Source organism: Hydra vulgaris, chromosome 06 (genome assembly GCF_038396675.1).
Source record: "Hydra vulgaris chromosome 06, alternate assembly HydraT2T_AEP".
NCBI lineage: Eukaryota > Metazoa > Cnidaria > Hydrozoa > Anthoathecata > Hydridae > Hydra > Hydra vulgaris.
In genome coordinates, this window is record NC_088925.1 from 14,722,591 (window position 1) to 14,737,378 (window position 14,788).

At 27.5% G+C, this 14,788-nt stretch overlaps 1 protein-coding gene across 4 annotated transcripts in view; it reads left to right on the top strand.

Moving 5' to 3' along the window:
- The first annotated feature begins 11,024 nt into the window (after positions 1-11,024).
- Positions 11,025-14,788, top strand: part of LOC100197733 (uncharacterized) — a 95,275-nt gene continuing 91,511 nt past the window's right edge. For all 4 annotated transcript variants that reach the window (XM_065799303.1, XM_065799305.1, XM_065799304.1 and 1 more), the window contains exon 1: positions 11,025-11,268. In XM_065799303.1, the coding sequence (XP_065655375.1) occupies positions 11,214-11,268 (55 nt within the window). In that variant the 5' untranslated portion in view covers positions 11,025-11,213. The remainder of the gene's footprint in view (positions 11,269-14,788) is intronic.

Here is a 14,788-nt window from a genome sequence, read left to right on the forward strand (position 1 = left end):
AATCATACAAAGAACTTGAAAAAGTTGAATACTATATTTGGTTGATTGTTTAACTCTAAATTTAAGCATCTTGAAAGCGGTACTTGTCTAAGCATTGTTTTTTTTTAGTTATTTTACTGTTTGCATCAACCTATGAGAGGGCAACAGAAAAAGAGAAAGATGGCAAATTGCTGTTGTGTTGTGACGAAATCTAAAAATTGTAACTAAGTAAACTAAAAAAACCATGACTAAAACTAGCCGACTAACTTTTTAGTTAACTAAATATAGTCGACTAACTTTTTAGTTAACTAAAACTAGTCAACTAACTTTTCATTTAAATAAAATTAGTCAACTAACTTTTTAGTTAATTAAAATTAGTCGACTAGCTTTTTAGTTAACTAATTTAGTCGACTAAAGTTTTAGTCTTACCATAAATATTCGACTAACTTTTTAGCTAATTTAAATTAGCCGACTAAATTTTAAGTCTAAATAATACTACCATGGGTGTCGATAGCCTTTTTGCCGCCTAGGACAGAAAAACCAGGTTGGCTCCTCTATTTCTCAAAATTTTCCTATATTTTTAGAGAAAGGACCAGTTTATTTTTTTTTTTTTAGATACCTTCTTTTTCTTTGGCTCTCTTTGGACATCAGTCGCCTTGGACAAACTGTCCCTTTCGCCATACTTGTCCCTTTATAATTTATTTAACATAATAATAATATATAAAATATTTTTTAATATTATAATAAATATATAATATAATTAATTTATATAATATATTTATAAATAACTATATTGTATAAACTAATTACATTATATATAATATAATTATTTATATAATATAGTTATTAACAACTATATTATATAAATTAATTGTATTATAAATACAATTAATATATTAATAATATATTTTTAGCTAAATAAAAAGTCGACCATTTTTCAGGGCCGAGAGGGGGGGGGGGGAGGACAGTTTGTAGCGGGCGGCAGATGTCTAAGAGGCGCCAAAGAAAAAAAATTGTTTTTAAAAATTCTGACAGAATCGACACCATGAACCTTAATTAGAATTCTATCAGAATTTTCAAAAAAAAATTGTTAATACATGATCATTGTACCGCAAAATACCGCAAAAATAAAAAATATCCAGAAATTAAACAAGATGCCGGCGTGAAGAAGTGAGGTGGTTGGTTGTGAAGGTTTTTGACACCCCATCAATTAACTTTTAGTTAATTTAGTTGGGAAATTTGATTTTTTTTAAATAACGGACATTTTGCACGTTACGTGCTAAATGTCCGTTATTTTTACGTACCGAGACGTAACATTGTAGCGTAACGCTACGTGAAAAGTGTTACGTAATAACACGTAACATTTTGATCTAATGAAACAAAAATTTGTAATCTATAGTATTTATACATGTAATCTATAGTATTTATACTTTCTTTTTCATATACACATAAACTTATGTATAGAGAGAACGCTACTATATACAGAGATCCATTTAAGTGAGACAGAAAAGTCATATCAAGTCAGTGAGAGAGACATATATTGCACAGGAAGTTCACGAATTTACAGTGAGAGAAACTTATATTGCACACAAAATTCAACTATACACATAATTAGCTAAAGCTAATCAATATACGTAATAATATAATAAACATCTTAAGAAAGGTTGAAATTTTATATACATTTTAGCTTCTGGGTTTATAAAAACTCGTGAAGTGTTACGCTTGTATTACTGACCAAAAAAAACGTAACGTAACGTAACAAAATCTAGAAATGAGACGTAGTTAAAATACGTCTAAAATATAGATTTTTTTTAACGTTAAGTTGCGTTGCAAAAAAGAAACGTAACTTTGCGAATTGAAACTTTTTTTTTTCGCGACAAATTAGTTACAAAATAAAAAATATTAACTAATTAAAACAAACCTATTTTACAATTAGAATAAACGATAATATTTAGCAGTTTAAAAAAAAAATCTTCTTTAGTTACAAATTTCTCGACCAACACATTCTTAAAACCGTAACTAATGATCATGAGCTACGGTATATAACAAAATTGTTTTATTTACAATATTATTTAAGTATTTGATTATTTATGTATTTGATTTGTGAAAACGCAATAACACGCTTGTCTAAAATATTGTAATTAAAAAAGTATTTTTAAAAATTAACCCACGCTTTTGGTTTTTTTTTTAAAAATACTTTTTAAAGGTAAATATAACTTTTAAAGCTTTAAAGTAACGTAACGAAAACAAAAAAAAATAGTACCTCCAAATTTAAATATAGACAATAAAAGAAAACATTTTAAGTAATCTAACATACAATATAATGAAAACAAAAAATTTACATTTTTCTTTTTTTTTTTGGTCGATGATTGTTGCATATACCCCAAAAAAACAACCAAAATTAGCAGAAAATATGATTTGCGCCGGCCAAGATTCAGCAAAAACTATTAAAAAGGCAAAGTGAAACTTTGGTATTAAATTTAGAATAGTTGCATGAGTGTTTTAAATGGAACAGATTTGGAAAAAAAAAATCTGGGTCTGAGGACATGTCCGCCAAAAATGGTATTATAAAAAAGATCAATTTTTGAAAAGGTAAAACAGCCATACTATTTTTTTTCTTGACATATCAAAATTCTGTTCCGTTAAAAACACAGGCCTTATTAAAAGGAAATTTGAGACTGAAAATTTTGAAAAAATTGAGCTGAAAATTGAGAAAATTGAGCTGAAAATTTGAGACAAAAAGCTTAAGCGGTTCTCTTGCAATATTGGCCGGCATATTGAAAAAACTCAAACTGAGATAACGCTAAAAACATAATATTATTAAATTAAAAAATCTCCAAACATACTAAATATTACATATAAGACTCTAATTTAAATTAAAAATCTCCTTTTTCATATAATTTGCCTTCATTTTCTAAGATTTTGTCACTTTTCTTCAATTTTTTTGCCCTTAATTTTTGACGATGCAATTTATTATTTGGCTTTTCTTAAGCTCGACATCTTTAGTGAGGTCCTCAAAAACAAGTCTGATTTTGTATACAACCTCTAAAGGAAGGTCAGGGCCTGGCTTGTAAGTATTGGTTTTATTAACTTTGTCTCTGTTGAATTTACACCAACTACTTGCAATGACAAATGACAATGTGGGTAGTGCTAGTTGTTATCTTTCGATGATGCCATGTGAAAAAAGTTGCAAGTGCTGATGATGTCATGGCAACTAAATCGCCAGTATTTTGTCTAATTGCCACACCAAAAATTTTTGCAATCGATCAATTGTTGCATCTGTCAATTTTCCACGACCACCTAGTCCTCTCACTTTTTTTTTAATTTTCGAAGTCAGGTTCCAACACTCTTCTGATAGTGTCCAACACATTCCAATTTAGATACTTGAGTGTAAGGATAAACATCCTTGACAATATTGTAGCTTTTACTATCTCCATCACCCAAAAAGTAAACATATTTTAGTTTATGTTTTTGAATCGATCGCTGGAAACTGCGACTGGCTCCTTCGCATTCCATTCCGCTTGCAGAACCAATGAAGTTCATTTTACAAATATGTAAATTTTTCCACTTGGCATAAGCAGTAGGATTTCTACCCTCTGCAAAATCAACTCATTACCTCAACATCCAAAACTTTTCCACTGTCCAATGAGAGTACATCCAATGAGGAAAATCCTCTACGCTGCCATGTTCCATCACACGATACACCAATATCAAAATCTTCATTTTGACAATTTTGTCTTAATTCAGCTACAGTATCAGCCATTGTTTCCTGTGCAACTTCTTCTGTAATATTAGCTATTTTTAAAACAAGTTTATCATAGTTTTTTGGCGTCTTTGGTTTTGGCATGTTCATGAGGGTTGTAAATTTTTGAATTCTAGAACATCCTATTCCAAGAGTTCTCATTGTGTATATTTTACGTGTGTTTATATCAAAGATTCATTTTTGATTTTATAATTTTGAAGTATAAAAGTTATTTTTATATTTACATTTTGAACAAAAAATTAAAAGTTCACATGCAAGTCCTCGCTTTTTGCTAATGTTTTCAGTTATTGCTGAAGTTGTTTGAAAGCAAGTGGGGCAACTTAAAACTGATACAGCATCTGAAAAATAGAACAGTCAATTATTCTTTTACCTATCACATCTTTGTTTTGGACATAAGCATTCTTTTGTGGTGTTAAGTTCAAAATAGGTTGAAGCTTGCGAAAAAAAGAAGTCGACGTTTTAAAGATGTTTGTTTGTTTATCAACAAAAGATTCAATATTATCATTTAAAAGGTGATTTAAATTATTTAAAATTTCACTGCCATGTAACACATTTCCATTAAAAATCCTTTTTCTTTTTACTGCTCGTTTTGTTCTTGCTTTAATTCTATCTACTTTTACCATGTTTAAAAACTTTAAAAAAGTTTATTTCTGTTGCGAAAAAAATTGAGCTGAAACTAACTTAAAAACTATTTTTTATTACTTATAGTTTTATAAATCTACCAAGAAGCTTTTTAAATCTAACAAGAAACTAAAAAAGATTTTTAGTTGCAAATTTTACCTAAATTTTCATTTAGATAAAATTTATTGAAGTGGACTACAAGATGCAAATTTATATTTTTTGAAAAACGACATAGTTACTACTTTAAAAATGCAAAATTTTGGTACTTAGAGGAATTTTTAGACATAGCCACTATGATTTTTGAAATCCCCATATTTTAATGTATTTAAAACAGTTAAAAAAATTTTTTTGAATTTTTGAAGTTTTTTGGGAGTGCATCTCCCTTAAAATAACTAACGGTACGATAAAGAAATCTAAGGTACTTATTACCTTTAAAAGTATAACCTAACGGAAGTAACGTAACGTAAAAAAATTAAGAATTAAAACGTTTTAATTCTTAAATGTATTTAATTGACGTATTTTAATTACGTTAACGCAATTAAAAACGTCACAAATATAATTTTTTTACGTTACATTACGTCTTTTTTTTATTTTAAAGTGTAACAAATTATGACGTAACATAACTTTAGTTTGAGACATATTTTAGTTACGTCTCAAATCTAGATTTAGTTACGTTTCGTTAAGTCTCAATTGGTTACACTATAAAGTTAAAAAAAAAAACATTTGAGAAGCTTGCGTACTGAAACTTTATATTTTTTTTCGTGATAAAGCAACCAATTGAGACAAAGCTATTTTACAATAAAAAATTAAATAAATTTAGCAATACGGTAACGATAAACAAACATTTACTGCATTATCAAGTTTATTTACTTAATATTTAATTAAAAGTCAGAGAATGTAACCTTGTTACCAATTGTAACCGATTAAGATATAACGTAACTTTAAAATGTTACTGGGGTAAGTTTACAATAAACACACACATATTTTTTTATGATAGGTGGCGTTAAACCTTGATTTCACATTTACCAAAAATAATCCTTAAACCGGCCCTGGGTAATGGTGATATTGGCATCAAGACATATTAAAAACTATAAATCTTTAAAAAATAATAATAGTAACTTTATGTATAAAATGAACATTGTTTGGTATCATCCAACTATATCATCCAACCATATAACTTTTTGATGATTTATAAAAAAATGGTGTAAACTTTAGTTTTGAAAATGATTGCATGCAATATTGTTTAACAAAAAATATTTTTTCGGGAAGAAACTTTTGTTTATGGTTCTTTCTTTTGTAAAGTTTTTCTAAATCATCTCGATAGATGCTCCAACAGTAGTATGCCATCATGTGTTTGCCCTGACAACCTTAGTAATGATCTTCAAATTTCTTAAGATCTTGATAGAATTACTCTTCTTGCACTTTAGTCACATCTCCAAGATTTTTAGGAAATTGGTCAAGATTACTTATAAAATTTAGTTTTATACTCATTTTGCACCCAAGATCACGAAGACTTTTAGTCACAGACTAAAGACTTTTTATCAACTAAATCTACATAGTTTTTGGCTTTATTATTTTCCAAGTTTTTTTACAACGTCCACAAACAACAACACAGCATTTTTCTTCTTGCTATTCATTATTTTAACAAAATCTTTATCAGTTATAAGGTAGCGAATTTTTGGCCCACCAAAAATTCAAAAAGTAAAATAAAAAAACTTTATACACTTCATTAAATGGAAATTTATTCAACAATCCAAACGATACAACCCATCAAAAATTTAAAATCTCTGTTTGAATGGAAATCTAATTTTGTTATACAAGAGAGAAAACCTGCTAACTACATAACGTAAGTTAATTTCGAGTTGATAGCGCAAAATCAAATTTCTTCTTTCATTACTTTTTCCGGCTTTGCTAAAGCATTTACCACAGTGCCTCAACGCAAACGACTTTTTGATAAGCTTTATACCTATGGCGTTTGGGGCCAGGTATTAAACTGTATTACTGCTTGACTACCAAGCAGACAACCACCAGTTATCATTAAAAAATAAACGTCCGAATGGAAAAGCATGATTAGTGGCGTCCCTCAAAGTTCAGTTCTTGGACCAATTTAATTTGTACTCTTTGTCAATGACTTGACCGCAACAGTAAACATACCAAATTGTACGCCAATGACTGCAAGATGGTTCTTGTTATTGAAACCAATCATTCTTCCTCTGATTATGAAAAAACTTGAAAGCAAACACACGTCGACAGCGCTGTCAATTGATTGTACAACTGGTTTATGCACTTCAAAGTTGAGAGTTCAAAGTAACACACATTGGTTGTCGCAACAACAAATCAACACACATCTAAACCGTGGCTGATATTAACATTAACCGACGCAATCTTTCTACAACATTAGTTGAGCGCGACCTTGGTATACTAATAATCGACAACCACCATGTTGACGGACAAGTAAAAGCAGCAGCTTCGGCTGGCAATCGAATTCTTGGTTGCCTCAAAAATTATTTCGTTGCCGGAGCCTTCAGCTTTGAAAAAAACTGTATCAGGTCTATGTTCAACCACATCTAGAGTTTAGTTTGCAGGCCTTGTGTCCTCATTTTGAATCTAAAATTGCTTTTTTTGAACGGGTTCAACAATGTATAATAAAGACAATACTGTCAATTAAATATTATAAGTTACGATCAAAGACTAAAAATACTTGATTTAACTACACTTGAAGAACGCAGAAATTGAAGTGATCTTACACTGCATTGTAAGTTTTATAATCCAAAAGAGATGTCTATTTCATAAAACTTGACTTAAAATTTAAGAAGAAATACCCGATGTTTAAAACCCCGATTGTTTTATGGTTGCAAATTGTTGGAATAAATTGTCGCAGGATGTAGTTTATGCTCCTATAGTAAACTCTTTTATCTTTAAAATTTTGATTTAACTGCAGCCACGCCTATCATTAGCATAGGAAAGCCTGGTGCTGCTTTACTTCATCAATATAAAACTTTTTATGTTTAGGTTTTATCGATTACTGGAACAAATAATATAAAATTAAAAAAATACTCACGTGTATGTTTTTATTTTTATATTATTTGTTCTAGTTATTTATTTTTAGATGTGTAGACAGTGTGCCATTAAATGGTTACTCCCATAAACCGTCCACTACCTTTCTAAGATACAGTTAAGAGCATAAAAGATGTAACTATTTGCAATAAACTGTCCATTGCCTTTTTAAGATTAATTTGAGAGCACGAAAGTTGTTATCAAGAAACGTAAGATGTAACTGAGAACATGAAACTTGTAATTAAGATGCGCCAGATGTAATTGATTACATAAAAATTGTAACTGATAAATGTTAGATGTATTTGAGAACATGATTGTTGTAATTAAGAAAGGTTTGTAATGTAGATAATCAGAAAAAAATTATTTGTACTTTTAATTTTGTAGAGTCTCCCGATCTTTGCTTCGGTCAGCACGTTCAACAACTCTTTTTCTTGCATTTGATGAAGATAAAACGTAATGTGTTCTTTGAACTAGTTCTATTGTATGTATTTCATGCCGAAAAGTTGGACAAGCTGGATGTAAACAAAATTGGTTTAATAAAAAACTTTCAGGTCATAGTGTATTAACTTATAATACAATAATCTTTCAATTCCGTTATTCTCACTGGTGCATACAGATGCTAAATTTAATGCTGATATTATTAAGAAGATCTTTTATAACAATTTATAAACTTACATTGTGCATTCGCAATTACAATTTATGAATTCTCAATTACATATTACAATTTCTAATTTACAGTTTTATTTCTCATTACATATTACTATTTCTTAATTACATGTTGTGTTTTATAATAAATACTACGATTTCTAAATTAAATGTTGTATTTCTTAATTACGTATTGTGATGTCTAAATTACAAGATATTGTTCTCAATTACATCTTGAAACGGTGCAGTTATAAAATTTATAACATAAATCTAAAAAAATATTTTATAAAAGTTTTAACAACTAAGAAATCGACTCAAAAAGTTGTAAGATAAAAAAAGCCTCTACTATTAATAGTAACTAGTAAATACAAACTTAAGTAATTATAAACTACTTAAGAAAAGGGGACCGGCTCTAGTTTTTACGAAAGTGTTAATTTGTTAAAGTTTATTTAACTTTGGAGTCTACCACACGATTTTTGTGACTTTTTGATGGAAGGCTCCAAAGGTTAAGGTGGTAAAGCACAAAAAAGACACTTTTCATAAAAGATTTAAAAAATAGTTTTAAAAATATGCAGAAATGCGTCACTAAGAGAAATGAAATGTTTTTACAAAAAAAAAAAATTGAAAAACTTTACCAAAAACCCATAATGGCGCAAAAACAGTGTAAATAAAGATCTAATTCCTTTGTTTTCAAAACACATTAGCTTGAGTTAGACTTAAGAACCATTAATTAAACTTTGCAGATCTGTTAATGAACTTATTTTATTCCATTTAACAGATAGAGTTTTAATTAGTCCTTATATATGTAAAGACATGACCTATTTTTTAAGATAAGTTAAATTTATTACGATTTACAAGCAGTTAAAAGAAGTTAAAACTAAAAATAATGAGTTTTGAAAATGATTAAATAAAATCTATGAATTCTAATGTTGTTAGGAATATGTTTTGAAAATTTCAGAACAAAAGCTTTATTCAATTAGAAAAAATTATGTTTTGAAATCTTGATAAAATATGAAAAACTCAACTTGCAGAAAAAACAAAAATAAGTACAAAATAAAGAAAAAATCACATTTAAACAGTAAAATCATGTTAAAATCCTCCTGAAAAATATGAGTCTTGAGGTTGCTTTGCTTCAAGATTCTTACTGAATCCTTTTTTTAAGGCTCTCAGTTTTTTTCTCTGTTTCTTTACCGTTATTGTAGTCTTAACATTTAAAGTTCATTAAAGATACAAACGTGCTTATTGATGAAAAACCACAGCCAATTTCAAGGAAAGCTATTGCAGAACGTACATTTACCTCGTATGTATTTCGACCTTCAGTTTCCTCCTTCTTCTTTATCTCTGGGGAAGTATTAATTATTTTATTCCATGAACAATTATCACAGTTTATTGTTAGAACATGAGAGAATCCTTGTCTTTTAAAAATATTATCTTTTACGACAATGTCGCAAAAACATTCTGGACATACAAGAGTTTGCAAAATGCTTTTGAGTAGGTAAAAATGTACAATAACAAAAAAGTCTTCTGTTTGGAGAAAAGAATTAGTAGATAATTCAGTTATTGTTTTTGAAGAAAGTTTTCTTTCACTTGAGCATATAGACTTGATACAAGAATTTTCAAAAACTTTAACATTCTTTGGAACTATGCCATTCCATGCTCTCTTTTTTCTTCTGCTAATATTTTGTTTATTTATTTTTTTAGAGTTCATTATCTTTTTTATTTGTTATTTATGATAGATCTTATAACTTATTACTAATTAACAATAAATCTCTAATACAATACTAACAAAAATAGGGTCTAGTACAACAATAACAACATGAATCTTTATATCGTGCTACAGCAAAATTCTCAAAATTCAAATTTCTTTAAAAGCAAAGTTGATAAGTAAACAATTACAAGCATAATAGACAAAACAAAAAGACAAATTAGCTTGCAATTTTGTTCAACATATATGATAAACGAGGGTATGCTTGTGGTTGCTATGGTGTTGCTAAGGTAAATTATTTTGCAAATGTAGATTTTTAACACATTTCCAAAAATAGTTTCAGTTCCATACTTACATCAAAAGAAAGAGGATAAAATTTTGAATAAGATGAATAAAATTTTTTTTTTTCATATTTTGATCGAAAATTTGTATTTTAATTGTGCTCTACCACCTTAAAGCACTTTGCCAATTTTTCTCTCCTACTACTGAAAAAAAACTAAACAGCTAAAAGCTCCTCACTTTCGAAATTCTAAAAACTGTATCAAAATATTTTTGTGAGTGCAAATGCTTTTATTTTGCAAAACGAGAATAAGTTTAGTTGACTCAAATGTACATAAAATTTAAATTTTTGTATTTAAAAAGATAAAGTTTCACATACGGCATTTGGCATATATGGCAAACTTACTAATTTTTTCACTAAAATAATAACCTCAATAATACTTTATAAATAAATATAAAATAAATCCTCCAATTATGAATTATAAGTTGTTGAATGAAATGTAAATTTGATTTAATATCTTTATATTAATGGCTATTAAATCAATAATTGTAAGGAAAAAATAATTATAAGATTTGCTATAAACCTAACTAAGTTCAAAAATTTCCGAATTTAATGCAAATTGAAAGAACTATGAAATAAACCTATGAAAATTTTTTTGTTCATTACTTCATTGTGAAAAGTTCATTTTGATTTCATTCCAAGAACAAATAAATGTTTGTTAAACTCGTTTAAACAAGAAGCACAAACGACTCGCAAGAGACTTGTACTAAACATAATACGAAACATTAAAACCATATTTGACAAGTTACTCTCTTATATTTAAAATATTACTAACTATTGTTTAAAAACTCTATTTCAAGTTAAAAGAAAAAAGCAACAAGAAAAAATCAAAAATAAAGAACTCTCAACCTTTCCTTCAACAAGTCTGATAAAACTATACGCTCGCTTAAATAAACTAAAATACTGTCACGCTCGGATGCTCACGCTTCCAATGTATTTGCTAGGCAGGTGTATACAAGAAATAGCTGCAGAAAAAATGGCGAACGTTATGCAGAGTTTATCTTTTTTTCTTATGCAACATTAAAATTGTTAATGGTTAATTAAAACCGAGCGCTTTGTTTGGCGCATATGTTATTATATAAAATTGGTTAAGATGTTGGATTATGGTTATTAAGATTTTTGTGATTGGCTGGTTATTATTACTATGCGTTAATAAAAGTAAGCTTTATACTTTTTTAAGTATGTTTAATATATTTCTTGAATAAAAATTTCTTTAATATCATATGCACTTTTTGTACGTATGGGTCTACTAAAATTAAAACTTTGAAAGAAATTAGTATAGTTTTTATAAAAAAAATTTTAATTATAAAAAGTATATAAAATCTTTTTTTATATATTGTAAACATGCTTAAAACAAAATCCCTTTATCGCAATTTTGATAGAAATTTACAAAATTTTCAATAGAAGTTTAAATAGAATTCTTTTTTACTTTATGTTTAAAATTTTTTTCAAAAAATGAGTGAAGTATTTGCCTTCAAGATGCAAAGAATAATATAATAAATTATAGCCAATAAATAAGTAGCGAATTATAATATGTGGAATTATATAATAGAAAGTAGGTTAAAAAACAACTAAAATTTATGTCTTAATATTTAGAGTAGGTCAAAAACAACTTAAATTTTTAGGTCTTAATAAAATACTTAGTCTTAATCAAAATATTTGTAGAACGATTGCACTAATTGTCAGCGTAATGCACTAATTGGTGCATTATGCTGACGAGTTGTAAAAGTTCAATTTGTTAGTTGTTTTTATTCACAGTATAGAAGGATAAAGATTTCACTCAGACTTTAAAAAATACTTATTTTTAGTTTACAGAAATAACTTTAGTCGTACAGAAAATTTTATAAATATTCTAGTTACAAATAATTTACTTATGCTTAGGGTTACCATTGCCACTGCTTTTCCGAAGAACGTAATGAAAATTTTAGTTTTAATTAGTTTGGCGCTGCGCTCTCCTACGTAAAAACCTAGACAATCGTCACTCTACTCATGCTAGCCACATTAATTTTATTCTGTATTTCAAAAATTGTTCAGAATCTGTCAAGATTTGTTCTAAATCAAAAGAGAATTTTGAGATTAATTGAGATTCTTAACACCACTAATTGGATTATTTACTATAAAAAAAAATTTTATTAATGATATTATTTCTCTTTATTTTATTTTATTTTTTGTTTCTTTTTTCTTTTTGAATTTTATTTAAAAAAGTAAAAAAAAAATCGGTTACTTATCATTACTATTACATTTTTATTTAATGTTTCTCAAAACTGTCAACAACGCACAAAAAAAAACTTTTTTAGAAAAATAAATTTAATGTTTCTCAAAATTGTCAACAACGCACAAAAAAAAACTTTTTTGAAAAATAAATTTAATGTTTCTCAAAACTGTCAACAACGCACAAAAAAAAACTTTTTTGAAAAATAAATTTAATGTTTCTCAAAACTATCAACAACGCACAAAATTTTTAGAAAAATAAACTTGATACTTAATGTATTAATCTTATTTATATAGTGTATGCCAATGGGTCCCAAGATAGGGTACTTTTTTTAGGGCCCATGACAAAAAAAAATTTTTTAATTTTTGATACTTGAGTATGTTTCTCAAACTTATATTTTTTAAAACAGGATAATTACAAAATAATAAAATTAAAATACGCCTATATACCTAAGGTAAATTTGAAAATGTTAAATATTAATACTATTACTTTAATTTGAGTTATTCATTATTTTGAATAAAAAATGTAAAAAGAAACAAAACTATCAATTTTTATTAAAAAATAATCAAATTATCTGAATAAATGAGCAACTTAGTCTAACATAAATATATCTACATTAAATGCAAAAGTTTTATATTGCTGTAATATAAGACAAACATTAAAGATAATATTTGTTGGGATCTTTAATAAGTTTGTCAAATGCAATAAAACTGATCCAAACGTTTTTTTATTTAAGGAACAGTTTGATTAAAGTTCTTTTTCGAACTGGTTTAAGTTTATCTCTTAAACTGTTAAAACATAAATTAACTCAACACTGCGCAAACACTGCGCAAACTGAGAGGCGCACTCCCCTGGGGAGCCAAAAACGTATAATTCTAGAAAGAGCGAAAGCGTGCAAAAAGGTTTGTTTAGTTTGATTTACGAATGTAATTTACGGGATTTAGACGTTTTCATTTTAGTTTCATTTCATTTTAGTGTAATGGTTAAAGTGGATTAAATTACCTGCTCATTTTTTAGTTAAATCCAGGATATATCATCTCAATATATCATTGTTATATTTGGAGGCAAGCGAATTATTTTAAAAAGACACAAAACACTTTGCACCAGATTTAAAACTTGCAATTTAGAGATAAAAAAAGTTGCAAAGAAACACAATATTTTATGTGATAACACAAATACCCTTGGTATTTGAATTATATGTATTTGAAATATACTGGTAGAGAAATAATAGGGTAAATGGGTATTGTTTAGTTGACGTCCCTACCACATACTTGTCAGATATATAGAGTGTTGGCTTTTTTATTTTAAATCAAATAATGATAAAAGAAGTTTCTTTTTATTAGTATGGTTTTGATAAAAAGTTTCTACTCATAAATAGCTCATATTCTGAATAAATGGTTTTGGAGAATAAAAATTTTTAAAGAAAAAATAGCAACACACGCAAAAAAAAAACACGCTATTTTTAACTTAGCAAATAAAACTTTTTTTGCTTTTATGACGATATATTTATCTCAATTAACAATTGAGATATTATCCTGAGTTATCTCAATTAACAATTTGATGAAAAAACAATGCAAATTTGATGAAAAAAGCAATGCAAAGTTTCAATTTAAGTAAGAAATAATGTTAATAATAATTTGAAAGTTTGTGTTGTACTGAGTTGAACACCATATATTTAGAGGCTCAGGCTAATCTTCTTAAGTATCGGCTTCCATGGTAGAATTAGTGCGATTTAATAGTTCAGACTCAGTATAGTTAGTTTCTTTCTATTTTTAGGAGATATTTTAGGAGATATATTTTAGGAGACCATCAATTTTTAAAAACTTGTGTAGTTCTTTGGCAGTTAACCATTTCTTATTTCGTTTTTCGTTTCCGCTTTTATATCAACGTTTTTTTTTTGTTTTTTTATCAATGTTTTAGATATTATGCAGATACGTATTTTTCAACTCTAGATACGTATTATGCAAAGTTTTATTTTATCTGTTTATTTTTCTCATGATATTACTGATTATATACGTACACTTGTATTATACTACAATAACACATGTATGCAATGTATACATGTATACTATATGATATACTATACATTTAATCGAATGTTTTGTAAACGAGTTTTAGTATTATAAATATTCGAATTGTGTATGTTTGTAAATGAAATTCAACATTTTGATTCGCAAACATTTTCCCGCCAAACCCTAGAAAGGTGCTTGTGTATAGAGTTGTCGGGCGTCCTGCAATTACGGAGGAGAATACAGCGCCAAACCTGTAAAAATAAATCTTTTTACTGTGTTCTCCTTCGTAAAAGCCGGACATCTGGCAACCCTACTTGTGTAGATTTTATTTTAACAAAAACTTTGCTCTTTTCTTATTATTTCTTTATTTTTAAAAATTATAAATTTTTCGAAATGAAAATATTTTAAACTACCTTTTTACCATAATAAGAAACTCAATTCATTCAATCTCCTT